At 55.5% G+C, this 25,669-nt stretch overlaps 1 protein-coding gene across 1 annotated transcript; it reads left to right on the plus strand.

Annotated features, from left to right (window-relative positions):
• The first annotated feature begins 3,584 nt into the window (after positions 1–3,584).
• On the plus strand, positions 3,585–24,736 carry Ip6k3 (inositol hexakisphosphate kinase 3). Its single transcript, XM_055607152.1, has 6 exons — positions 3,585–3,700; positions 12,126–12,461; positions 18,551–18,749; positions 19,751–19,926; positions 20,851–21,026; positions 23,249–24,736. The coding sequence occupies exons 2-6, from the start codon at positions 12,263–12,265 to the stop codon at positions 23,699–23,701; spliced, it is 1,203 nt and encodes a 400-aa protein (XP_055463127.1). The 5' UTR covers positions 3,585–3,700; positions 12,126–12,262; the 3' UTR covers positions 23,702–24,736.
• Positions 24,737–25,669: the final 933 nt, after the last annotated feature.

A 25,669-nucleotide genomic window follows, 5' to 3' on the forward strand; every position in this document is an offset into this window, starting at 1 on the left:
TGCACAAACACGCACGCGCGCACACACGGCTTGCCAAGGGTGCCATGATGTCACCCATCCAGACGTCCAGGTGTTGCCATTTCAGCTTCGCAGGCAGCTCCCCAATCTGACTGACAGTGCAGTACTTCCAATCCTACAGTTGTCTGACACCAGGGCTTGTTGGAGCAGGTGGAGATGAGGAGGGAGCAGCTACAGCCGTGTAGTTCCCGGAGGTCTCAGTGATGCAACTGTCCCAAGCCCAACAGGAGCCCAAGTGGGCTGTGGGGCAGAGCCTGGGCAGAGTCCAGTGCCCAGCCAGGGCTGGCCAGGCCTGCGGGCAGACACTGACAGGGCTTGCTGCAGACTGCTGCCCTTTAGGCGTCACGCCCGTGAAACTCAAGTGTGCTTCGTGCTTCCTAAAGATCCTTGTGACATTGATAAAGGGATGGGGTGTGTCCTGGCGGGTGTGCCATGCTGGGGATGGTGTGCCTAGCAAAGGCCAGTGCTGTTTGTTTGCTTTTCATACCACGTCTCACGTATCCCAGGCTGGCCTTAAACTATGACGCCAACGATGACCTTGGATTCCTGCTGCCTCCCGCCCCCAAGAGCCCGATCACAGGCCTGCGCCACCACATGGTTAGGGGCGGGGCATCACTGGAACTCAGGCAGGTCAGCCGCCACCGTGTTTACCAGGCAGGTCAGGGTGACGACACACCCTGGACACTGACCATGTTGTCAGAGCTGGAACACTGGGTCATGGGAACAGGAAAGGGCAGCCGGTGTGCAGGCCACCTCAGGGCCGTGGTGACCTGGGCCTGGGCCTGACTTATCTATCGAAGCCAAGAAGAGAGGTATTCCCCCACTCTGCAGGCCAGAGGCTGAGAAGCCAGAACAATTCCATATTCATTCACTCGCTTGCTCAGAAGACACGTACAAGATAGCCGCAGACCAGGCAGTGGGCCAGGCCCCATCCTAGGGAAGGCACAAGCAGGGGGCACCGTACCCAGGCTGGCCAAAGTGCTCAAGTGTGTCAGGAGGAGAGCGCTTTCTAGGGTGATTCTCAAGCTGGGATCTACTGAATTATCTACTGGAGAAGGAGAAGGAGCAAGGCAGAGGGGTCAGAAAGAGCAGCAGGGCACGGGCCAGAGGCACGGCAAGCGAGGAGGTGCCACTGAGGACGGCAGGGCTGGGCACTGCAGGATTGAGATTTTATTCCAAGAGCAGGGAGGGGAGGCTGTAGGTGGCTTGTGGGTGTGGCGCTGAGGCAGAGGGATGTCACTGGAGGATCAGGACATGGGCGGGCCAGTGAAGGGAAGTCCAGCCTGCCCCAGAGGGAACAACCCACTCTTGTGCCTTGAGGGGTTGGTTCTGCAAACAGCTGGAAGGTGTATGGGGGCCCCAGCACCACCAAAGGAGGCGGCGACGTCTGTTCCCAGGTTTCCAGGAGACAGTGTTGTGCTAGGGGTGGGGGTTTGGGAGACTGATGTCAGTCTTAGAACAGAAGGCCTGAGGGTGGCTGGGAGGTGGGGAGGACTCAGGGTGGACAGAGGTCCTGGGGAGAGGCTGAACAAAGACAGCTCAGAAGTGAGGCTGAGCTTTGGAAAAATGGCCCAGAGAGAGGCTGCCAGGGCCACGGACAAAAATAAAGTGTCCTACTTCATTACGTAACAGAAAGCTCCGACAGCCAGCTCTGGTGTTCTGTAATGGCTGTGTTACTGGGTTGCAGGGTAGGGCCCGACAGTGTTAATTAGGTAAGAAAGAAGGCAAGGAGGGCCAGGCTCTTTATAACAGTAACAGGAAGCAGGTGGCAGCCCTTCTCAAGACCCCGGTTCGAGTCCAAGCTCAGCCACTCGCTGGCCACCTTGCTTAGCTGGGAAGCTTCAGACCTGCTAGACCCACAAGGGACTTCTTAGCCCTGGGTGGCTCTGAGGTTCCCAGAACACACATTGAGTCCAGCCAGAGGGAGAGCAGAGGTGGGAACGCTGAAGAAGCCAGGCTGGTAACCAGAGCTGTGCAGTGTGGGTGGGGCTTAAGCAGCTGTGAGGACAGAAGCGAAGACCGATCCAAGGCTGCCTAGACCTGACAACTGTCTGTGGACACCCCCAGCAAAGGGCCATTAGGGCTCATGGCCTGGGGCAGCTTTTGCCCCAGTAGTGTGTGGCCTGACCTTGGAGAATCTGCCCAGAGACGAACAACCAATGGCAGGCTCGGAGATGGTGTGGAGGAACCTGATTGGTCACTTGGAACTATATAACCTGGTTTCTCTTCCGGGATAAATGAGTCTGCATCTGCTCGCCCTCAGGTCGTGTTCATCCGACTCCCCCGGTCTGTGTGGTAACTCCGGCACCTCTCACCCCCTCGGCTTGGACCCTTTGGAGGAGGACCAACATCTTTCCTTGACCCTCACAGTGTCTCTCCCCAGACAGACAGTCACTAGGCCTCAGCAAGCCTCTCAGCCCATCTTCTCTCCCCATCCCTCCTGGCCAAACTCGAAGGCCCCTGGGAGGATGGCACCTGTGGCCTCTGTCTTTGATCCACTCTCCAGTATGTTCCCTTCAAAGCACAGCCAGCCTCTGCCAGCAGACCCAAGGCTGACTCTAGCACCCTAGCTCCTTGGTTCCTTCAAGAAGCTCCGGGCTGGGGCCTGAGGTTGCCCCTGCTCTCCTTGGCCTCCCCCTGATGAGCACACAACCCTGACTGGGCCTTCACTCTTCCCTCAGCTGCAGCCGTCTTCTCCCCTCCTCCTTCACGTCTCAGATGGTCACGATCATCTCAGCTCCCTCAGTTTGAGTGAGCTGCCCTCTGTTCTGGCAGGCTCCTCTGTCGGGGCAGCCCATCACCACGGAGTCTCCAACAGTGCTTAGCGGCAATTGTTTGCCCATTGGCTGAGGGGTGGCCTTACTGTGGGACTGAGATTCTCCGAGCAGCCACACAGCTTGAGGCAGTATCCTGGGAGGTGGCTGGGAGTGGGTTGGGGCCAGGGGCGTCAGGTGGAAGGGAGGACTTGGCCTATCCCAGCCATGTCCTTCATGGTCTACAAGCGCTCTGTGTATGAGACCCTGGGTTCTACCCCAGCATCAGATAAATAAAGGGCGAGTGAGCCGGCTCAGTGGGTAAGGATTGGCACTGCCAGGCCTGACACCAGAGTTCAGTCCCTGAAACCCACATGGTGGGGAGAACCAATGCCTCCGAGCTGTTGTCTGACCCCCACAGGCGCCATGGCATTTCTGTGCACCCTCACAGATATGTGTGTGTGTATGTTTGTATGTATGTGCATGTATATATAGTAAAATGATTTTGAAGTAATAAGTAAATGATCAAGAACTTCATACTCGGAGCCAGCCACGCTTCAGTGCAGCTGAACTGAATTCTCTTCCCTACCTCTTCCTCCCCACCTTTATCCTCCTCTTTCCAGTTCCCCCTCCTCCTCTTTCTCCTCTCTCTTCTCTCTCTCCTCCCTCCCAGACCCCTGGCCCTGCTCCAGAGCTGTGGACACCCAGCTGACAGCTGAGCATACCAGCCCCAGAAGGTCAGGTGGCCTGCCCTATCCAGGCCACTGACAGCCCAGCTCTGGGCAGGACACTCCACCCAGGCCCAGTGGAGAGTGCCGAGAGTGTCCAGCTAGGCTGGGCCTCCTCCCAGGCTTGCAGACAGGAGAGCCCAGAGAGTCCCTGCTGCACGTACTCCCCACACTCCCCAACACCCCCAGAAGGAAGCTCTGGTGAGTGTTGCCTTGATGAAGGATGGGGAAAATCCTCTTGCTGAGCCCCTGATGGTGCAGGGGTGAGGGGCAGATGGTGTCAAAAGGCCACAGGCCAGCTCCTGTTATTGGGAGGCCTCCCCACAGGTGACGGGGGTCGCAGGGGGTATGGGCATGTTGGCAGTGCTTGTGGCTTGGAATTTGACTGTGGTGTGTGTGTGTGTGTGTGTGTGTGTGTGTGTGTGTGTGTGTACATAATGGATGGGCAGGGGCTGGGACAAGCAGCAATTTAGAAATGTGGGCATATGTTCTCCCATTTCTTCCTGTCTTTGGCATGATTCTCTTTCCCTCTTTCAGGGTGCACTAATGTGCTCCCCTGTGGCCCACACACAGGCAAGCTGACCCGCAGCAGTGGCTGTGGGTTATGGGTGAAGGGCTGGAGCCAGCCACTTTCCTCTCCGGAGGCAGACATCCAGGGAAATTCCCATAGACTTCTGACCCAGGGATCAGCACATCCTGTCCCACTGGCCCCACCCGTCTTCCTGGGTGGGGCTGGGTGACATCAGTACCTGTGGGCAGTGTCTTGGGGCCTGGGTACAGGAGAAGGGGAGGTGGAGAAGAGCAGCCACCGAGAGAAGTTCAAGGGGGACAGAACCAGATCACTACCAAAGTTGGTGATTGCTGCTGCCCTCAATAGCCGCAGGATCTTGGAGACCCCACTCTTGCACGCCAGTGACCCCGAGACCTAAACCTGAGTCAACCCTATGATCTCAGGATCACACATAGCATTATGGGAGGGGGACCCCAATCCCACCCCTTTGAAATAAGGTCTCATGTAACGAAGGCTGGCCACATCTAGTCTTGAATTCCAGATGTTCCTGCCTCCAGTCCCCTGGGACCACAGCTGTGCTCTGTCATGCCTAGCTTAGCTATATTTTTTAAGCTGCCAGTTTCTTAATTCTTCCTCACGAGAGACCCTGTGGGAAAATGGCAAGGCTGCTGCCAAGCTGCCAGGCCGCTCATGCAGCCGAGCCTGGCTCTGCACACCCGCTCTGAGTCTCGCCACACTCACTTCACAGTCTACAATTAAGACGTAAGGACTCTGAGTCATTTATGAGGGGCACAGACTCCCTCTCTTCACACCTCTAGCACGCCTCACTAGGCTCTAACAGAACCCCCGTATCATGATCCCGCCTTGGCACTTCACCTCTGCGCCTGGACTAGGCTAGTCACCTAGCTAAAGCTTCCTTAGACCAAGAACAGATCCCACCTTTAAGGTTCCCCTGGGTGGGCAGAGGTCGTGCAGCCTCTAATTCTCCATCCCCTGCCCCTCACACACCACTGAACTGAAGGTACTTCCTGTTGACCCACAGGACAGAAAGGACGTGGCTAGGGCAGAGCTTAAGAAACCCTCCTCTGCCGCTGGTAGCCTCTGTCCTCTTCTTGGCTGCATTCTGGGGCCCAAAGCAGCCCCTCCTGCTCTGCTCAGACACTCAAATAAATCCTTCCCAGGGAGAAATCCTTCTGGATGCTGTCTTGTTCACTAGCAGCTGCTGGGAAGAGCAATAAACTTTATGAACATTTGGTTGTCAGGGAAGGAACCATGCAGGCTTGGGGGGGGTGGGTAGGAGCGTGGGGTGTGACAACACATGGGTGGTGTATCACCCCCATCGCCCGTGTGGTTGAATGGCCCTGCATGCATGCACAGCCATTTCTCAGGCTCTGCTGGCCCCTGGCCCTGGTGAAGCACTGGAGGCCATAAGAAGAGACAGAACCCAGTCTTGATGACTTCAGAGCTTCCAAAAGGCATTCCTAATGGGGCAGGAGAGCTTCCGCTGCGTGCCAAGCACTTGGGGACAGGGCTGGACACACTCTGGCTGTCCCAAAAATATGCCCACTGGCTGTTGCATATGGAGGGGCACTGGCTTTAGTTTTCAGACGGTGTCAATCTCTCAGGGCATTCCCGGCATCCATGGGTGTGTGCTGCTGCCCTCTGCTGGGGGAGGGTGTGCTTGCACGTCTCCCTAAGCGACTAACTCCAGAGATAGACAGCACAGGCGGGCTCTGGCAGGCAGGAGCACAGCTACAGCACACACACAAAGCACAGGCATGCAAACACACACACACACACACACACACACACACACACACACACACACACACGCTCGCTCTGTCTAACTCTGCCTTGTGCTCTCACCAGTAAAACTGTTGCTGGAGAATGGGAAATGTGGCTTGACTGAGGGTTTGTCTGATGTTCACGTAGCCTGGGGTCCAGCATCCAGCATGAACTGGGCAGGCGGCACGCCCCTGAGGTCCCAGCACTCTGAAACTCTCCTGCCCACCGCCATCTAAGTGGTTTTAAATGGGCTCCAGATCCTCTCATCTCTAATAGATCAAAAAGATGCTTCTCTCTCAGGCATCATTGGACGGTACTTGTCCCAAGTACGTGAAAATGAAATGAATGCAGGAAGATCGTGAGTTCAAAGCCAGCCTGGGCCAAAGATCCTGCCCCAAAAACAAAAATAGACAGCAGCAGAACAGAATCTGTTGCTGTCTCTTCCATACAATGCCAGGCCAATCACTGGCAAAGCCATGTCTCCAGCACACAGACCTCTTGCCCAAGCCCAGGAACCAATCCTGTTAGGTAGAGAAAGGCACCAGGCATGGGGAAGGGGCTGGGAGCTGGAAGCCATGCCTATAGGTCTTAGTTAACAGTGTTCTGGGTGTGGCTTAGCGGCCACGAGGCAGCAAAGCCTGCTGGGAAGGGAGCCGGTGAGGGCCAGCGTCCCAGCCTTGCCTCTGCAGAGCAGCAGCCTCCACCATGTCTCCCCGCCTCAGCAGCAAGCTCAGAACATTGCCTGGGCGGCTGAGAACATTTGTCAGTGGCTGAAGGGCTTCCGAACTAATAATCATGGTATTAAAATTGTATTTGGTTCTCAAGCTCGAAGAATGTCAGGAGATTTTAAGTGTTAAGAGGAAAAGAGGGGGAAATCCCCTCTCAGAAAATGAAACTGGTGTGGAAATGCGTTTCTGGGCCTATGAGGGATGTGGAGTGTGGCCCCGAGAGCCTGGAAATCCTGCCTTTCTGGGAGACGGATGTTCAGCCCCAGCCAGGAAGGGGATGTGTGCAGTACCTCCGAGCTCACTCTGTATGGATCCCACCCAGCTGGGGAGCCAGGCGGGAGCGGGAGCATGGGTCTAGGGCTCCCCAGCTGTTTCAGCATGGACTTGCAAACACCATTAATTCCTTCTGGAAATACCAGCCTCTGCCTTCCCAGCCTGGATGGGCCCAGATAATGCACGGCCCTCAGCCACGTGGAGAACACTGAAACTCCCCTGCCCATTACCACCTAAGCGGTTTTAAATGGGTTTCGGGTCCTCTCATCTCTAATAGATTAAAAAGATGCTCCCTCAGGCATCACAGGCGCACTGAACGGTACTTGTCCCGAAACGCCGGCTCAGAGAGGCCTGTGAGATGTATGCGAGAGCTTTGGAGACGAGAGGGCGAACCATGAAGCACTCGGCTGTTGAATTGGGTGGCCTGCTGTGCCCTGCTGCAGTCCCTCTTAATAACGGCCTTCCCAGAATGCCCTCCTCCCCACCCCACCTGAGGGTTTTCAGGGTATGTTCTCTCTGAAGGCTTCTGAGCCTCTATAATTTGAATGGGGACTGTTTCTTCCCGGGCTGAGCTGAGGGCCATAGAGCTTCTGTTTGGGGGGGGGGCGTGCATGGGTGCACGCACACACACACACACACACACACACACACACACACACACACACACGAAGGTCAGGTCCATGTCAGATGTCTTTCTCAATTACCTCTCCACCTCATTTATTTTTTTAAAATTATGAGTATGTTAAGAAAATAGCTCCCTCCCCCCAAATTATGAGAATGAAAGGCTTTTAACATGTGCATGCCAGGAGCGTGCCACGGACCAGCAGAGTTCAGAAAATTCAGATTCCCCAGAGCTGGTGGTATAGGTGGTTGTGAGCCATCATGTGGGTGCTGGGAACTGAACCCCAGGCCTCTACAAGAACAAGTACTCTTAACCACTGTGCTATCCTTCCAGCCCCCATTTCTTCATTTCGAGACAGGGTCTCTCTACAGCCCTGGTTGACATAGAACTTGCTATGTAGACCAGGCTGGCCTTGAACTGCCTCTTCCTCTCAAGTGCTGGGCTTAAAAGCTTGTGCCTCCATGCCTGGTGGCTACCTTACTTTTTAACACAAGATCTCTCACTGAACCTGCAGCGCTCCAGTTTGGCTAGCCTGGCTGGCCAGAAAGCCCCAGAAGACCCACACCTCCACCGGGCCCTGCCTCTGCCTCCCTGGGGCTGGGAGGACAGGCACATGCCACAGTAGCGTGTCAGTTTTCCCCATGGATGCTGGGATCTAAAGTCAGAGCTTCTGCATCAAGCGCTTCACTGACTGAACCACACCCCCTCAGCAGGCAAGGCTGGGGGGCCCCTCTCCAGCTGCTTCCACTGTCCACTCAGGGCAGCTGTAAAGCAGGCCCAGCACCCTCCCCTCTAGTCACACACTCCCGCCCCCTCCCGCCCCCTCCTGCCCCCTGCCACTCCCTCCTGCCCCGTCTTCCACCTCCCTGAGCAGCTTCTCTTCAAGTCCCCAAGGCTGTGCCCACTTCTCCCCTGCTCCTGGTCACATCTTAGGCACCTCAACCTCAGCCCTTCTGTAAGGACCCTCATTATTGGCCGTTCATATTAAGTGTACAAATAAATAGAACTCATTGTGATATTCCAGTGTGTGCACACAGGGAACCTAACTCAGGTCCATACTTCCTGGTCCCAGCCGCCACCCTTGTACTTCCGGGTCAACCTCTTGTTTTGGGTTCTCATGTGAGAGAACATGCTGTCTGTAGTTCGGGGACTCGAACCCAGGTCCTTGTGAATATTATGTCCTTGCTCTGTCATTACTGAGCTATACCCCCAATCCAGCCCAGAGGACTCACTTTTCAGCATAATTTTCCCCATAGTAACCACACAGCACTCATTAGACTGTTAGTATCTGTTGATCAAGGAGGAAAATGACAGAAACCTCTAGGAATCCAATAAATGCCTTTAAAATGAATTTGTGCACCAGTAATTACAGTGCTTGTGCTTGCTGGGGAAATGGCCAGGCTCCCCTGGACCCACCCAGATCTTGCTGAGGTGGCCTGGTGGGGAGGGTCTCAGGAAGTCCTGGGAATCCCCACTGCTGGTGGAGCCCCGTTGTCCACGCCCTCTTTTCAGAACAAGGCGTGTCCCCAACCCAGCAGAGGCAGGCTGCCTGTCAATCTGGCCTCAGAGCTGCTGGGAAGGGCTTGTCTTGATGTGGCTGGCCAGGGGCCTCACTACCAGCCCAGGCCACACCCCAGGAGCCTAAGTTAGCTCCAGGCTGCTGGAGTGAAGCCCAGTGCTGCTTCATTAAGGACACGACCTGGCCACAGAGCAGGAGGGAGGGTGTGCCTGCCTCTTGTCCACTTCCTGAGCCCCTTCTTGCTGGGGACGTCTCCGCAACTCCTGTCTGCTCTTGCATCCCAGAGGGCTCAGGAGAAGGGGAAGGCTAGGAACGTGGACTGTGGGGCTTAAGGAAGAGGTGAGGGCTAAGAATCTCTTGTGTGTCAGGATGGGGGTGTCCCCTCAGGCGCCTCACTTGTCTTCCTAGCTGACTCAGTCTTCCGGACAGTCAGCCATGCACAGATGTCCTCATGGAGGACTCTTTCATGCTCTGTCCTCTGAGCCTCGTGACAAGGCTGTGGCTGTGGGCAGTAAAACTCCTTGGCTCTTACCTCAGGAATCGGGAGTTGGGGTGGGGGGTGCTCCTGACGGACTTGAGGCTCCTGAGTCATAGGAAGAAAGAAGTGCTATGGGCCTGGATGTAAGGCCCAGAGCTCTTGATCAGGAGAAGGACGAGAGGACGGAAGCTGCCTGCACCTCAGACCCACAGGGTTGCAGGCCATATACAAAGGAAACAAAGTGGGGGCACCTCAGACTCCTGAGGAACCCAAGGTCTGTACCAAAAGCCAAGGTCCCACCTCTGAAGAGTAGAGCCCACCATGCAGCTGATCCCACTCTCCCGCCATTTCCCCCAACTGCCTGGGAACTGCAGAGTACACAGCCCAGGGTCAGAAAGATCCTCAGAGGCTGCCTGACCTAAAACCTAAGGCCTGTAAGAGCAAGTGCCTCAGTTTACCCAGCTGTCGAGTCCAGTGTTCTCTCTGGCTGGCTACCTGGCAGGCATTGGGTTACTGACCTCAACCCCAGACTCAGGGCTGAGGCTCTGCTCTGGAGTGCAGGAACCACACTTCTTGAAGAATGTGCTCCCAGAGAAGGTGTAGCCAGGCCGGAGCGTCTCACCTCTGAGAAGACAGGAAGGGAGCAACTGCAGGCTGAGGCAGGAGAGTCACTACTGACTCAAATAGGCTTGCAGCCTGGCCAGAATGCTCTCCACAGCCCTTGCCTACTGACAGATTCTGCAGGGGTGAAGGACTGGTCCTCTCTCCAGCCACACTGGCCAGGACAGGTCCAGTTACCCAAGAGAGGGGCCATCTAGGATTAAGGGACAATGAAGTTTGTCCCAGAACCATCTGTGTCTGACGGGTGACTCTGGCCAACCCCCAGCCTCTACATGGCTCTGTTTCCTGGCTTTTAAAGTAGATAAAGTGTATCTGATGATGATAACCCTGGCCTCCAGCAAGCTGGGAGCCGGTGAGCGCAGGCTAGGCCAACAGGCTTGGGTTCACATCTCTGCTCCTCTCACGTGAGTTGGTGCACACAGGAAAGTCTCCTGACCTCTCTCTGCCTCAGTCTCCTCAGCTGAAAAGTTCGTTGGTAGCACCAGTTACCGAGTAGGGTAGTTTTAAGGCTTAAGCAATTCATCTAAAGTATTCAAACTGCTATGTGACGTACCAGCTAAGGCTGTGTGTGGCAGTACGAGGAACAACGTGGGACAGGGCGGTGTGTGCTGGCAGGCTTGAACTGACATCTGAGAGTCCAGCTTGGCAAGCGTGGGCCTGGCCCCAGGGAAACCGGTATGACCCAGGAGCCTGGTCTCATTCCAGGAGCGGCTAAAAATAAACTTTACCGACTTGACATACCTCTAGTTACCACAAGTGCCACTGCCTGGGACAGGTCAGCCTCCACGGGCTGGCCTGCAAGCTGCCAGGGCTACCCTACCTTGTCCCTTCTGGTCTGGGCCCCTTCTCTTATCTATCCACACATATCCGCAGATTCGCTAGGATCCTGAAAGCCACCCCCCTCCCCACACCAGCCACACACACACACACACATACACAGGATAGAGTCAGAAAGAGCCCCTCTGGGTTCCTGGCCCAGCCTCTTGCTTCAGGCCTCTGCCCTTCCCTCCCCCAATGCCTCACCGACTCCAGTATCCTAAGCAAATGCATAGGTGCCAGGCAGAGCCCGGAGCTCTTCCCCCTCCAACAGGTACACTCGGTGGCCTGAAGGACATGGACCCCACGTGGGGACAGGGATGGGCCAGACTTGGCCTTTCCACACCACTTTCCACACCAGCTGGCAGTCTGGGCAGCTGGCAGAGCCTTGCTAAGCTTAGGTCCTGAACAGAGTGCTAGGCACTGCTGCATGCAGAGCCAGCCAGCCATGCCCAGGGCCTGGAGGGAAGGTCACTTAGAGGGTTAATGATGCCCAGTGCTGCCCAGCCGCACGGTAGCCGGGAGCTCAGCAGAGGGAGAGGTATTAATAACTGTGGTGAGGGCCCCGCTGTGGGAATGGTACCCCAGATGGGACAAAGCATCCACAGAAGAGCCTCCTCCCGAGACAAAGTCAGAGTGACTTTAGAAAGTGGTTTTCCGGAGTGCTGGGATTTGCTCTAAGTGTGGCAAGCCCATCCTAGGCAGCTCAGAGGAGATGGTGGCACTGGGCTCAGGGAACTTTCTGTGCTCTTGTCTCAATTCTGTCCCTGACTCGACATTCTGGTATACTGCATAGAAAAACTGAGGTCCGGGCTGCTCCAGGAACCTGCCCAAGGTCACACAGCAGTTGTATATGATAGGAAAAAAATCACACAAATCTCTGGAGCAGAGCTCTGCTTGCTGGGAGTAAAACAGCCCCATCAGACGGCGGGCGCCCGGCGGCTGTGCTTGCCTCTCGCTGGGTGGAGATGGATGTTTCCAGAAGAAGCAAGGGCTAAACCCTGGGCCTGGAAACTCGCATGTCTATAGGTCATTTGATAGTTTTAAAGCTTTTAATATTTAAACTCAAAAAGGTGCAGGATGTTTTTTTAAAGTCTCCTTCTTCCTCTTGACTCATGGGAGCAGCCCGTGGCCAGTTACCCCTAACAGGTTATTTCAGAACCAATACACACCTAGGTACTGTCTTGCGTTAGGGCCCATAAGCGGCACATCCCCTTTTCCCAGTACACCCCCCTTTAAATAGTTTCTATTTTCCTTTTTCTCTCCCCCCCAGGGAAGCGGGCTGCCAGGAATTGCCTGGGCTGGGACAGCAGTAAAGGCCAAGAGAGAAAGCGGGGGGCCCGCGGACAGCCCACCTCGGGGGTCAGCAGCCTCTGCCGCTTGCCGTCCTCGGGCGGGCCCGGTGGTGCCATGGTGGTGCGGCACAGCACTGACACGGGGGCCCCGGGGGCAGGTGTGCCCCTGGAGCCCTTCCTGCATCAGGTCGGGGGCCACCTGAGCGTGCTGCGGTATGACGCACACACGGTCTGCAAGCCCCTGGTCTCTCAGGAACAGAAGTTCTACGAGACCCTCCCACTGGCCATGAGGTGCTTCACTCCCCAGTACAAAGGTGAGTGGGGGGCGAGGGTGGGAATGGGGGGGCGTGGGCGCCGCACACTCACAGCCACTGTCACCAGGCACAGGTGTAAGGCCTGTGTGGAGGCAGCCCTCTTCCCGGCAGCCAGTGCTCCTGTGTCTCTGACTCTCTCCAAACCTCCAGATCATGAGCGTTAATGGCTCCGGAGATAGGTCAAGCTACTCAGTTTCAAAGACTTGGGAATGGCGTCAAAGGTCGCCTGGTCCTACTGGGTTCCGGCGGGGTATTCTGCTCCGCGCTTTGGGAGCATGATGAGGTGACTGGCTAAGTGCAGGATCAAGTGAGGCCTCCTTGGCCTCCCTCTGGAGATCCAGGACAGACAGGACATGTCGAATCTGGGACACGACTTGGTTAGGAGTCCAGAACTCCCGCTCCGTACAAGCAGGGCAAAGGCCAGGCCTTCCATTTCAAACTGTGGCCCCGTCAGCGTGCGTCCTGGAGCAGAGCCCTCAGTAGAAGGGCCATGCCTGTTGGCTTGCTTGACTGATACCCCTGCCCCAGGGTAGGCGTTCGGTCCACACTCAGGGGTGTTGGTAAATGAGGTCTTACAGAGTTGACCTCGAGGTGCCAATCCAGAGCTGAGTGAGCTCCCAAAGGCTAGGGCCTCTCCAGGGAATCTCAGTGTTTCCTGGCTGAGGCCCTGTTACCCAAGGGTCCACAGGGACAGCAATTATGACCCTCAGGCCCATCAGAAACCCGACGTGGGGGCTAGGGAGGCGCCTCTGCCCTCAGAGAGCACTTGCCTCGCATGCACGGAGCCCTGGTTTCCATCCCCAGCTGTGCACAACTGGAGTCCGGTGGCGCATGCCGTGACGTTTTCTCAGGAGGTAGAGGCAGGAGGGGCAGAAGTTCAAGGCCACCCTTGGTTCTGCAGCAGCTCCGGGACTCAGAAAACGAAGAAGCCCACTGCGTTCGGTGATCGGCGCAGCTGGGAAGGGCAGGCGCAGCTGCAGTATTTCCGAGCATGAGTTTCATCAGAGCTCCGTTCCAGACCCATCTAGTCAGGGCGCGGGGTCAGGAGGAGTCAGGAGGCACATGGATCAGGGACCTGAATGAGAAGCTCCGCTACGCGTTGCTGCACACGGGGCCTCTGTGACTCGATGGTTCACCCTCTCACCCTGGGCTGCCTGTGGGGGTCCCACTGTTAGCTGCCCCTCACCCCCCCCACCCCCGCAGTCTTCCAGGGCCCCAAGCTGGTGCTGCCTGGCTGGCTGCCGGCCAGCGTTTCTCTTGTCAGAGCACCAGAATTAACGTCTGGTCTGTCCTTCTTAACTGAGCTCACATAGCAAGGGGCGGCAGGTCCTCACACAAGGCGGACCCCTGCCAGCAGCATTTCATGCTTGCTTGACACAGCTCTAGAGCTGAGAAAGACTGGGGGATAGGGCGAGAGGGCTGCCTCTGGCAAAGGGGAGAGGCTGTTCAGGTCTTTAGGAGCCCCCCCCACCCCCACCCCCGGTGACCCTGATGCTGTGTCCTGTCCATGCAGGCCTGCAGTCTGCCGGGGATGACAGGGCCCCCTCAGGCCCTGGCCACCTATCCAGGCAGGCCTCTGCTTTCTGGGGATGCCTCTTTGGGTTCTGCTAACTCCAATTACAGACACTTCCTTCTCAGAGAAGGGTTACAACCCCAAAGAGTCATTGTAAGTTAAAAATATCATAAATGAAAAGTGCATTTAATAGACAGTCTACCTCACACCCTAGATTAGTACATGGCATGCCTGGCTTAGCACCCGGCATGCCACGGAATCGACCGAGAGTGACAGCCCCTGCCTGGCATCTAGAGAGGACCCTGTCATGGTGTCTCACTAGTCCGGGAAAAGAGCAAAGCTGAAAAATCCAAGGCTGTTTTCTCCCGGATACATTTCACCCATTCTGTCACGAAGCAGAAAAGTTGAGGGTCAGACCATCTAGCACTGAGCGCTGCCTGGAGCTCCAGCCAGAGGTCGTAGCTAAAGGGATGATCCAGGCCACAGGGCCTAGGTCAGCCCTGCCTCTGGGATGTCTTACAATGGGGCTTCTAAACACAGTGGGGAGTGGCTGCAGTGAGGAACCTCCTGACTCCCTGAATAATGATGGCTACCAGCCGGCCTGAGAGAGGGCTGAGGGCACCCCAGAGCCAGGCTTTGATGAAGCGGGAAGTCTCACTCACTCTCTGACTGAAGCACGAGCCAGGCAATGTGAGGAGACGGCCCAGAGCCTAGGAGGGCGCTCCTTGGGTTCATTCTTGGGTACCTGGGGTGGCGCAGGGGACCAGAAATGGAGGTGATTGGCTTTAATTGGTAAGAAGTGTTAGCCAGTCCTTGGTGCTTGCCTTGGCCATTGTGAGAGGTCTCCGCACCCCATTTACAAAGCCTTCTAACTCTCAGAAGCTGGCGCTTCAGAGACCCAGAAAGGAAATGAGGAAAACCAGGCTGCGCAGCAGAGACAGATGGGGCCAGGACTGAGGCCCTGAGGTCTACCTAGCCCCATTCACCCACTCAGATACCTGCAGTGTCAATTTCAGGAGCTGTTTAGCCCCAGAAGGGAGGAGACAGTCTCTCTCAGAAGCACTCAGGCAAATATCATGTCAGCAGGACAGATAGCCTTCTGGCCCTGCCTAGGAATAGGTTCCTCAGAGGGAAGGGGCCGTCTCTGGAGTGGCTGCTACATGCCCGGAGCTCATCCTTATGCCTTCCCCCACAATGGCGTCAGGGAGGATTTGGGGCACTCTAAAGGGCGGTGCCTGCAGCTCACTCTAGACCTTAGCTGGATCCCCAGCATTACCGTCTTGGAGCTGCGGCCCTTGCCTCTCCGCCAGCCTGTCAGCCTTGGGGGAATGAGGACAGGCGCTTGGGCTCAAATGGTAGAGCGTTTGGCCAGATTCATATTACAGATGGCGGCGGTGAATGTTCTCATAAGCTTAAAATATAAACACATGATACAATACCTGCCAAGGCTCGGGAAGCTGTTTGGTCAAACCAAAATTGCTGAGATGCTCCGGGCCCGCCAATCCTGGCAGTAAGCACTCTGTCTGTCCAGCTGGCCCGCTCTCGGGCTGAGGTGTGTGGGGAAGGGCTGTGGCGGGCTCGGAGGCTGCCCACAGGGCCTCAGCAGCAGGCCTCCAGGGTCTCAGCTCCGTAGACACGGTGGCTCCCGACAGGATGCATGCACCAGTTTGCCTTGCCCTCTCTCACGAGCAGGCAGAGTGGCACAGTCAGGACAACTCAGGGGCCCAGCTCCAGGGAAGGGCTGTGCTGAGCCCCGGCTGGGTGAGAGAAGATCAAGGGAGGTGCAGGAGCTAGGAGACAGCCGGACAACGAGCCCATCACGGGCGGAGAGACGAGTGGCAGGGACGCCGAGCCGGTGGTCAGGCTCTGACAAAATGAGAAATGGAAATGACTTTCGGGCTGTGTTCGCTGTGGCTTATTTGCACTTCCGCTCCTGGCATGTATTCACACACTCAGAACCGATGAGATCAGACAAGAATGGAGCCAGGAGCAGTGGGGAAGGGCACATTTCTTGTCTCTCCAGGGAGGCCTCCTGGGCACAAGCTGCCAAGAACTGTGTTCTCCGCCAGGCACGTCACCATAGGCCCTCGAGTAGAAAAGGCCATGGGCTGCCAGATGAGAGTGTGAACTTTAAAAGATCCCGAAGGACATGGCTTTTGACTAGTGGGGGCTTCCTGGACCCACTAAGCAGCTAGAAGGGCACAAACCCTCTCCAGGACACGTACAGGGCAGCTAGTACTCTCTCTCCTTGCTGTAGAGGCCTCGTGTTGGGATCTGGAAGGTTCTATTCCCTACGTCAAACACAGCAACCCTCTGCCCAAGGGCTGGAAATGCAAAGCCCTCTGTGAAGACAGTGTTCTCGGGGCGGGGGGGGGGGGGCTCTGCTTATGGTTTCTCTGTCCTCTCTGTAGAACAGAACGGCCAGAGCCAGCGTTTCTGGGGACACAGCAGGAATGTCCTGCATGCATGCATGGGCGAACACAGCCTGAGCGTGTCAGACTTGTCCACGGAACCCTGGGAAATGTGCTATAACATGTCCCTTGGTCAGCGTCCATGTAGGGTGGCTCCATCCCACGCGGGCCGTGTGACCTTGGCCCAGACTCCAGAGCACTGTTGCCCACCAATAGCTTAGGCGTGTGCTAGAGTTTAGAAACCGCAATCGAAAAGCCAGCGGGGCCAGTCCTGGGCCATGAACAGTGGGAGAAGTGAGGAAATGCCCCTAGCTGTATGCTCTCGGGCACAGAGCGAACCATGACGGGCATGATTTGGGCGAATGCTGGTGTCAGATGGATGCACACACCAATGGCATTTTCAGCAACTGCTGGGGCGTCATCAGGGCGTGGGGGCCTGGGCGGAGTGGAAGAGAAGCCGGGTTTTCAGGAGTCTGAGAGAACTGAATGTCCCTCCCAGGTTGCAGAACTAGGCCACTAGGAATCTGAGATGACCGAGCTTGCCCAGGATTCCACTGGGCTAGGTATAGTCAGCTCTGGAGAGCCACATGCTGAACGGCGGGACAGCCCCGGGAATGTGGGTCCACACTGGCAGCCCCTGGGGGCGGGCAGGGTTACCGCAGAGCACAGACAAACACAGCCCACCTCCTCTCTGTTCCGCCTCGGTCCATAGGAAACAAACCATGGTCCGGAGAGAGTTTTTGCAAGGGGACCTTTTGCAGAAATTCAAGCAGGAGCCGCACTGAAAACTGTAGCTCCTTCAGGCAGGCAGGGCAGGAGGGAGGAAAAGCCACCCTGGAAGAGACCCTAATGGAACATGGCAGCATCTGACCTACCCCCAGGGATGTGGGGGAGGGGAGCAGATGGCTGAATCAGTCCCTTCCTTGCCTTCTCCTTCCATCCCCACCACGCCCCGCTGGCCAGAGCCACTGGAAAGGAAAAGACTGGAAGGCATAAGGCCTGGGTCACCACCTCAGCACCAAGCAGGTGGAGACAGGAGCAGAGGCTAAGTCTGTGGCATGGTACCAGGGTAAGGCCAGGTCCCACCGGTTGCTAAGCCCCCCAGAGGGAGTCCAGGCCCTCCACTATGGCAAGGGCCCCGAAAGTGACCGTGCAATGCTAACTGCCCATCACAGACTGTTTTGCGTCCCACTAAAGTATCTGAGGAGAATACAGTGCGCAAATTAGATGAGCTTCGGGGAGGCCCTCACCTCCACAGCCCCTGACTTTCCTGCCTTGGTTACCAGCTGTGGGGGCAAGAGGTACCCCAGGTTAGGAAAACCTCAAAATCTAGAGCAGTGGCGCTCAACCTTCCCAATGCAGTTCTTCATGTTGTGGTGACTCCCCCAGCCATAAAATTCTTTCATTGCTACTTCATAACTGGAATTTTGCTACTGTTATGAATTGCAAATATCTGACATACGAGACGTCTGCTATACAACCCCAAAGGGTCATGGCCCACACGTGGAGAACCATTGCTCTAGAGGTTTTCCCTGAGAACCATTTGTACTCCAAATCTCCATATGCCGATATACGCAGCCAAAGATGATGGATGATGGCTGGGTACCAATGGGAAAGGCAGAAGACAAGACTGTCTGATGGAGGACAGAGCCCTGAGTCCAGCAGCTGTCTCAGGAAGGCAAGAAGCTGGTTGGATGGATGAGTGGAAGTGAGGGGAAAGAGCTGGCTGAGGAGGCAAGAGTAATGGGAAGGGGATGGGCCAGGCTTCCCTGGAGGCGGGGAGGTAGGGGGATGGGAGGTGGGGGAGGTTCCTTCATGGAGGACAAGCTCTGAGGCATCCCAGGCTGGCATTGAATGGGTTGGCCCTGGTGTACCTGGGAAGGTGTGAGCAACCATGCAGGCAGGAATCCAATTCTAGAACAATGTAACAACGTGTGAGAAGTGAGATGAAGAACAGAGTCCTGGATCACCCCAGGCTACTTTCTGCAAGCTCCAGCGTAGGAACACATTCAGAACCAGGGTCAGGGTCAAGCGGAACCACCCTAGTCTTAACTCTTCCTTGAGAGAGAAGCTAGGGAGGGAAGGAAGCTGTCCAGGGATACTTAACATCTATGACCCGTGACCCATGACCCAGTGGGCTCTTCCCTCCCTCCTGTATCCTGCAGGTACCATCACAGTGCGTCTCCGGAGAGACAGCAGAGGCCACCTCGGTCTCGTTGCCAACCCACTGAAGGAGAACCTGGAGCCTTTCCAAGTCTCCCCGGAGTCCAGAGCGGTAGCTATCTGGCAGACACTTCAGCAGACCGCCAGCAGTGACAGCAGCCCCCGTCCCCTGGTCCAGCTGGCACAGTCACTCGAGGAGAGGTGAGGACCTATGAGTGGGTGGTAGAAAGCTGGGTGCTTGTCCCTCAGTGGGTTTGTCCCCATGCCCAAGGCCAACCATTCCACGTGAGGGTTGGTGTCAAGGAAATGACAAATTCAGATGGCTTGGTCCAGAACAACCAGTGTTGCAAAGAAAGGGGTAGATTGTCTCTCCTGTCCTTTCCTGGGGGAGGATGGCACGTGTTCCAGCTGCCATAAAGGCAGGGTGTGTGCTCCAATCTGGTACCTACTTGTTTAATTAAATACCTCTTCTCTGAGACCATGCAGGCCTCTGGGGGTGAGTATACAGACAGAAACCTTGGAATAGTTTACAGAGAGGAAGTGTGCCTAATTTCTCTTGGAAGTCAGCTTTTAGCAGACTGTGGAGAAGAGACAAGGAGAGCGAGTCCCAGGGAGACAAAGAGCCCCCGGGGGCCAAAGGACCTCAGAGAGAGCTTGGGAGCCTCTGAGAATGTCAGCTGACCTTTCCCAGGATCCCTCGGGGGGCAGGAGCTGATACAGTGACAATGTCACTCTTCCCCCAGGAGCCACAGATCTAATTAAGCTTTTGGTTCAGCAGCAGACCTGTCTCGTCCCAGCTGGGGCCAAGACACAGAGGGGGCATGCTCTGTATGGCACTGTGAGGTCTCAAGAGTATAACCGCATACCAGGGCCTGAGTCCAGACCCCCAGCCTTTGATGTTCCAAGAGTGGTTGCCATCCCAATCACCTGGGTAGCAAGAGTGGGCCTAAATCACCCCAGCCCTCTGAGGGCAGCGCACCTCAGCCCTGAGGGGAGCTAGGCCTGGCGTGGTCTGGTGTCAGGTACCCAGTTTTGCGGGGGAGGCACCTGGGACCCTGTGTCTCTGGTGGCTTGGTGAGAGTCTTATACAGGAGTCTTCGTCAGAGGCCACGCCAGAGAGCCCAGGCTGCGAGCCGCAGGCATCCTGCCCACCTCTGGCTACCGCTGCCCTGGCTGTCATCACAAGGCTCTCTCACTCACAGTGCAGCCAAGGTGCTCCTGAGATCCGGCTGCCAGCTCAGCACCCAGGCCTCACCGCTGGTGGAAAGCGCCGATGGGAGCCAGGTGGAGCGGAAGAGCTTTAACCCGTGGGGCCTGCACTGCCACCAAGCCCACCTGACCCGCCTGTGCTCTGAGTACCCAGAGGACAAGCGGCACCGTATCCTTACCGCTCTTGCGCCTGCGCACAATCCCTAGGGCGGGTGTGAGCAGATGAGGACAGAGACGCAGAAACAGAGGGACAGACAGACAAATACACACACATGGACAGAGGCTGAGGTTATCAACCCACCAGCCCAGGGTCTAGAAGAAATCCGATTCCTTTCAGAAAAACAAAAACAAAAACCTTAGTGACAGATTGGGGACATCCAACTAGTGGCTAAGCTGGACCCCGGCACTTCAATGTATAGATGGGGCTGGGTTACTGGGGCTACAGGGAGGACAATGCCCTGCTCGGACTAGGCAAGGACAGGAGGAAGTCTCCCTGTGCTCTACCCCCGTTCCCACATCTCTTCCCTTCAGAGTTTGCCTGCAGCCCAGGAGCTGCAGAGAAACCCTAAGGAGAGGCAGCCCTTCCCTGTCCCTCCCCTGGCACACTGCCGGCTAGCTTAGGCCCCTCCACCCCAGCACTTCCTGCTCTTAAAGTATTTACTATGACACATCTGCCGCCCTAATCCCCAAGAAGCTTTTGAAGGATAATTACTCTGCTGAAATTAATATTCCTGCAACTTTTCTCCAAAGGCCAATGTCTACCCCGTTGTCCCAGAAGATGCCAGCCCGTTCAGCGACTGGAGGTCTCAGCCCTATGATTTTCTGCCATAAAATGTAAATTGGGCACGGCCTGCCAGGAATTTCATGCCCGCATTTAAATTTCAACCTCAGAGCAGAATGGGAAAAAGGTCTCATAAACTCCCACTAAATAAATGGACTTATTAAAGCAGACTGCCAGTTGAATATCTTGCACCCTTAATAGCCAGGCTCCCCGGTCAGGCAGGGACCAGGAAGAGGAATGCTCGGACCGGCCAGGCAGCCGCAGGTGCGCGGGCAGGTGACCTCGGAGCTTTCCTTGACTTGGCGCGTCCAGGGTTTCTGCTGTTGGAAAATGTGGTGTCTCAGTACAGGCAGCCCTGCGTCTTGGACCTGAAGATGGGGACCCGGCAGCATGGAGATGATGCCTCCGAGGAGAAGAAGGCCCGGCACATGATGAAGTGTGCACAGAGCACCTCAGCCTGCCTGGGCGTGCGCATCTGCGGCATGCAGGTAGGTGCAGAAGGCCGGAGGCTGGCATCCTGGCAGGTCTGGATGCCTGCTGCCCATACCCTCCCTCCCCACAGAGCTCATTACCTTAAGGAAACAACAGGGAAGGCTGAAGGGCGCTTTTCAAGCAAGCAAGGAAATCGATCTTCCCATCTGAAATGCTCGGTGGTGGTGTTTTGTTTTGTTTTGAGACAGGATTTCAAACACCCAGGTAGACTTCAAACTCTTTGTATAGCCAAAGCTGACCTTGAACTCCTGATCCTCCGGCTCCCACCTCTTGAGTGTTGAGATTACAGGTGCTACTGTTATTTTTATTGTGTTCTGGAGAGCCTTGGCAGGGAAGGCAAGCACACTACCACTGTCCTGCTTTCCCAACCCACACACTGGGTTTTTTACAGAGCACCGTTGGTTGTAGTCCAAAACCCAGTGTCACCGTTTTTGGGACAGCTAAAACTTTGTGCGGTGGTCCCGTGGATCCTCTCCATGTTGGGAAGAACTTTTAAAGACAATGTGGGGGCGGGCGTTGAAGAAGAGCCGAGAAAATACACCTGGTGCTTACTTATCCCACATACGTGATGGAGCTGGGCTCTGTCCCCTTCAGGTGTGGGAGAGCAACCCGCTCTTTTGAATTCTCATGAGCTAGTGTCTCTTCTACAGTCAGCCTTTCTGCTGCTTTTTGCTGCTTGTCGGGTTAGCCAAGTGGGAGGGTCAGAAACCAGCGTACCTAGCCACAGAGGTGCTTGTCGCCTTGCTCCCACTCCTCCCTACCCCTGCTCCTAAGAGCTGCAGGAAGACAGGCAGCAACCCAGCCCATCCCCCTGACTTCTGTCTCCTCACTACAAAACCAGAGCTGGCTTTGACGGCAAACGTTATAGCTTTCCTTAATTGAAGCTGCCACCCCTTGAAGCTGAAAGTTGAGTCCGTAAATTCATTGCACAGATGTCCCTGGGAAGGCTTGGTACGCAGTCCTCTAGAGAACACAGCGGGATGATTTGTGGAGCAAAAGGGATCTCTCTGCGGACCTCCAACCTTCTGCAAGAGATCTGATTTATCTAGAAAGTGACGCTTGTCTCCTGTTTACGAAGGGCTAATTTAGCCCATCTCCCACCCTCCGAAAGCTTAGCCTGTCCTTCTGATGAAAAACAAAACAAACCACCAACCCATTATGTAATATGAAGGCAGAACAGGCCTCAGAAGCAGTTACCCAGGTACAGACGGCCTGTGTCAAGTCCCCCCGCCTCCGCCGTTGTAGCTGCAGGCTTTGACTGTTGCCCCCTGAGATGTCTGAATGAACTGGATGTGGCCCCCCTGATGTCCCCATCATGTCCTCTCTGTCTGCTCCCTCCTAATGGCCAAGATGTGGCAAAGCAAAGCCGCACTCCCTGAGCAGGGAGGCTGTGGACAGTCCTGCTCCCCAGGCTCCCAGCAGCTGTACTGGCCACTGGCAGGCCCCACCGGCCTGTTATCTTCTCCTCCCCTTAATTCACCTTGACTTTGGAAGAGCTGTCTCTGAATGCTTAGGATCTGTGAGGAACTTTGCTGAGAAGAACTGGCTCTCCGAGCCCATAGGCCTGATTTCAGATTCCTGCTGCAGCTTTCCAGCTCGGGTTTGCTAATATCCGAACTGAAGAAGGCCGGAAGCCAAGATTTAAATCAGGACTTGGAAGTTGACATCGGAAATTCACAGGAGAGGCCATCCAAATCTCAGAGTGGCTCCCGCCGAGGGTCACCTCTGCCGGTGAAGGACCTTTGAGCCTTGGCTTGGGACTAGACCTGCAAAGAGAACATTTTAAAATATGCACGCCACTCTGGAGCATGATGGGAGACCACCTTCTGTGCATCTCAACCGCCCTTCCCCAAATCGCCTGGAGATGGCGTCATAGATTATAAGTGCTTGTAATGCTGCCGCTGTAGCACAGGCAATTTCGATTTGTTTGGTGTTGAGATAAGGTCTCACAGTAGCCCAGGCTGGCCTTGAACTCACTACATAGCTAAGGATGACCTTGAACTTCTTATTCTCCTGCCTCTGCCTTTCCTGTGCTGTTTTTACAGGTTTATGCCCAGTTTATACAGTACTGGGGATTGAACACAGAGATTTGATCTTGATAGGCAAGCTCTCTATGACCAAGCCATGCCCCCAGCCCCCAGGATGCTGCGTTTTTCATTTTTTTTTTAAGTTTACAGTCCTTCATATTCTTCTCTCTCTCTCTATTTTCCAATGCAAGGTTTATCAAACCGACAAGAAGAGTTTCCTCTGCAAAGATAAGTACTATGGAAGGAAGCTCTCTGTGGAGGGGTTCAGGCAGGCCCTCTCTCAGTTCCTGCACAACGGCACCCGCCTCCGCACGGAGCTGCTGGAGCCCATCCTGCGCAGGCTGCAGGCGCTGCTCACTGTCATCAGGAGCCAGACTTCTTACCGCTTCTACTCCAGCTCCCTCCTCATAATCTACGACGGGCAGGAGCCTCCTCAGCCGGCGCCCCAGACCACCCAAGACAGCACTTCCGGTGGCGCTGCGGGCCACCCTGCCAAAGTCGACGTCCGCATGATTGACTTCGCTCACACGACGTACAAGGGCTCCTGGAACGAGAGCACCACCTACGAGGGACCAGATCCTGGCTATATCTTCGGCCTGGAAAACCTCATCAGGATTCTGAGGGATATCCAAGAGGGAGAATGAAGCTTCCTGGAACTTTCTGAGATTTTCCAGGCTACAGAATTTCGCAAAGGGACCCAAGTTAGGGCCGTCTAGATCCCCTGTAGGTATCTTTGTAAAATAACCGTATCTACCTTCGAAAGCCATCTCTGCACATGACCAGCGATGTTGACCCTTGCTACAGGAATCTGCTCTGCAGGCAGCCACCCCCCCCAACTGGGTATCCTGTGGGGCGCAGCTCCTGTTGGAGCAGACAGTGAAAGTGCTACCGTCGTGGGGTGCGCAGGAGGGTGTAGCCTGGCTCAGAGGCCAGCGCCGCAGCGCTGCAGGTGCCAGCACTCCAGAGCGCGTCTCTGCTGTGCTGCCGCGGTCTCAGCAGCCCTGAGGGAGGAAAAGCTCCCGGAGGAAGCCTGGAAGACTCTTGTGCTCGCACAGGCAGACAGAGCCACTGTCTCCCACCTCCTGCGGCGAGGAATGGGCGGGACGGGAGTGAGTGAGGCCCTTTGTCCATCTTGCACTGGCTGGGGAGTGGTGGGGCAGTCGCTCAGTCGGAGGCATGAGCTTTGCATGCGTAAGAGCAAGCCCCAGGGCCAGGAAATAAGGAGAACAACAGTAATAAATGAACGAGTGGGCAAGGGTAGGCCCAGGCAGCCTCCGACGCCCACCTTGGCATGTGGGGGAAAGGCTCCCACAGACTTCTCAGGGCCCGATGGAACTAGCGAGTCTTCCACAGCGTGACCACGTGGTGATGACCCTGACTTGGAAAAGCAGCTCCCAGTGGAGGTGGAGCGGGCCACCAGAAGAGCCAGTAGTGTTTGACTGTCTTCTCCATGTCTATTTATTTATTTATTTTTGGGGTGTGTGGGTAGGGGGGTTGGAAGCAGAGAACCAGAAGACCAGGAAACCCAGGATGATGTTTACAAGAGTGGTGGACTCGAGTAAATAGGAAACAGAGCAAACAGGTCTAATGAATTCCTTCTTCCGCAGCATTGAAACTTATTACAATGCCCCGGAGCCCGGTGCTGCGCTACACTCCCCAATTAGGGAAATAAATTTGTTAATAAAATTGCTGAGGTCACCAGTGATTACTGGTGCGCCTTAATATCCTGTTTGTTTATTCTGATCAGAGTGCTGCCCAGTACTTCCAATTTATGAGAAGCTGGCGTGTATGGCAAGAACAGCTCACTAGTTCCCCGAGGTCCCTCAGGAAAGTGGGTAGCGGTGGGACTAATAAAATCTTGCATGGGGTGGGGAGGGGGAGGGCTGAGCGTGCAGCTCAGTTGGTAGCCTGCTTGCCCGGATTCCGAGGCATGAGTTCCATCCCCAGGACTGCACTGCACAGCCAGCACTTGGGAGATGGAGGCAGGAGGATCCGGAGTTCAGGGCTATCTTGTCTACAGAGTTAGCTTCAGGCCAGCCTGGGCTATAGGAGACCCTGTCTCATAAAACCCAAACCCAAACCAAAACAGAACAAACCAAAACCCCACCAAAATGGCATGCATCCGCAAACAGGCCTGGGAAGGAAGGTTGCTTGCATTTGCAACCCCTAGAGCGCAGAGTTAAGGCACTGTTGCTATCCTCTTAGGTGACCTCATTACCTTGGCCGAAGCGTAATTTGAAAAGCTGACCTGCTTTGAAATCCACGACCTCTCCTTTCCTTTCTTCTTGGAGACAGACTCTCTAGGCAGCCCCGGCTGGCCCTGGAGCACGGAGTTAAGGCATCTGACAATAAGTATAATCTTTCCAAAATCCACTCTGCTGGAAGGAGAAGGGTAGCACGGACAAGAAAGCTTTTGTTTAGTTGGGCACCGTGCAGTGGTGTATCCCAGCCCTCGGGAAGCGGGCAGGCAGAGGCAGGTAGATCTGTGAGGTCAAGCCAGCCTGGTCTACAGAGGGAGTTCCAGGCCGGCCCCGGCTACCTAGAGAATGGGTCTCAAAGAAGAAAGGAAAGGAAAGGACATGGATTTCAAAGCAGGTTAGCTTTCCAAATTA

Source organism: Psammomys obesus, unplaced genomic scaffold, assembly GCF_907164565.1.
Source record: "Psammomys obesus unplaced genomic scaffold, mPsaObe1.curated_primary_1811, whole genome shotgun sequence".
NCBI lineage: Eukaryota > Metazoa > Chordata > Mammalia > Rodentia > Muridae > Psammomys > Psammomys obesus.

What these genes read in the sequence shown, in the direction of transcription:
- Ip6k3 (XM_055607152.1), top strand. Translation starts at nt 12,263, where the DNA reads ATGGTGGTGCGGCACAGCACTGACACGGGGGCCCCGGGGGCAGGTGTG. An exon ending in CTTCACTCCCCAGTACAAAG is followed by an intron (nt 12,462 to 18,550) that starts GTGAGTGGGGGG and finishes TGTATCCTGCAG; the next exon opens with GTACCATCACAGTGCGTCTC. An exon ending in TGCGCATCTGCGGCATGCAG is followed by an intron (nt 21,027 to 23,248) that starts GTAGGTGCAGAA and finishes TTCCAATGCAAG; the next exon opens with GTTTATCAAACCGACAAGAA.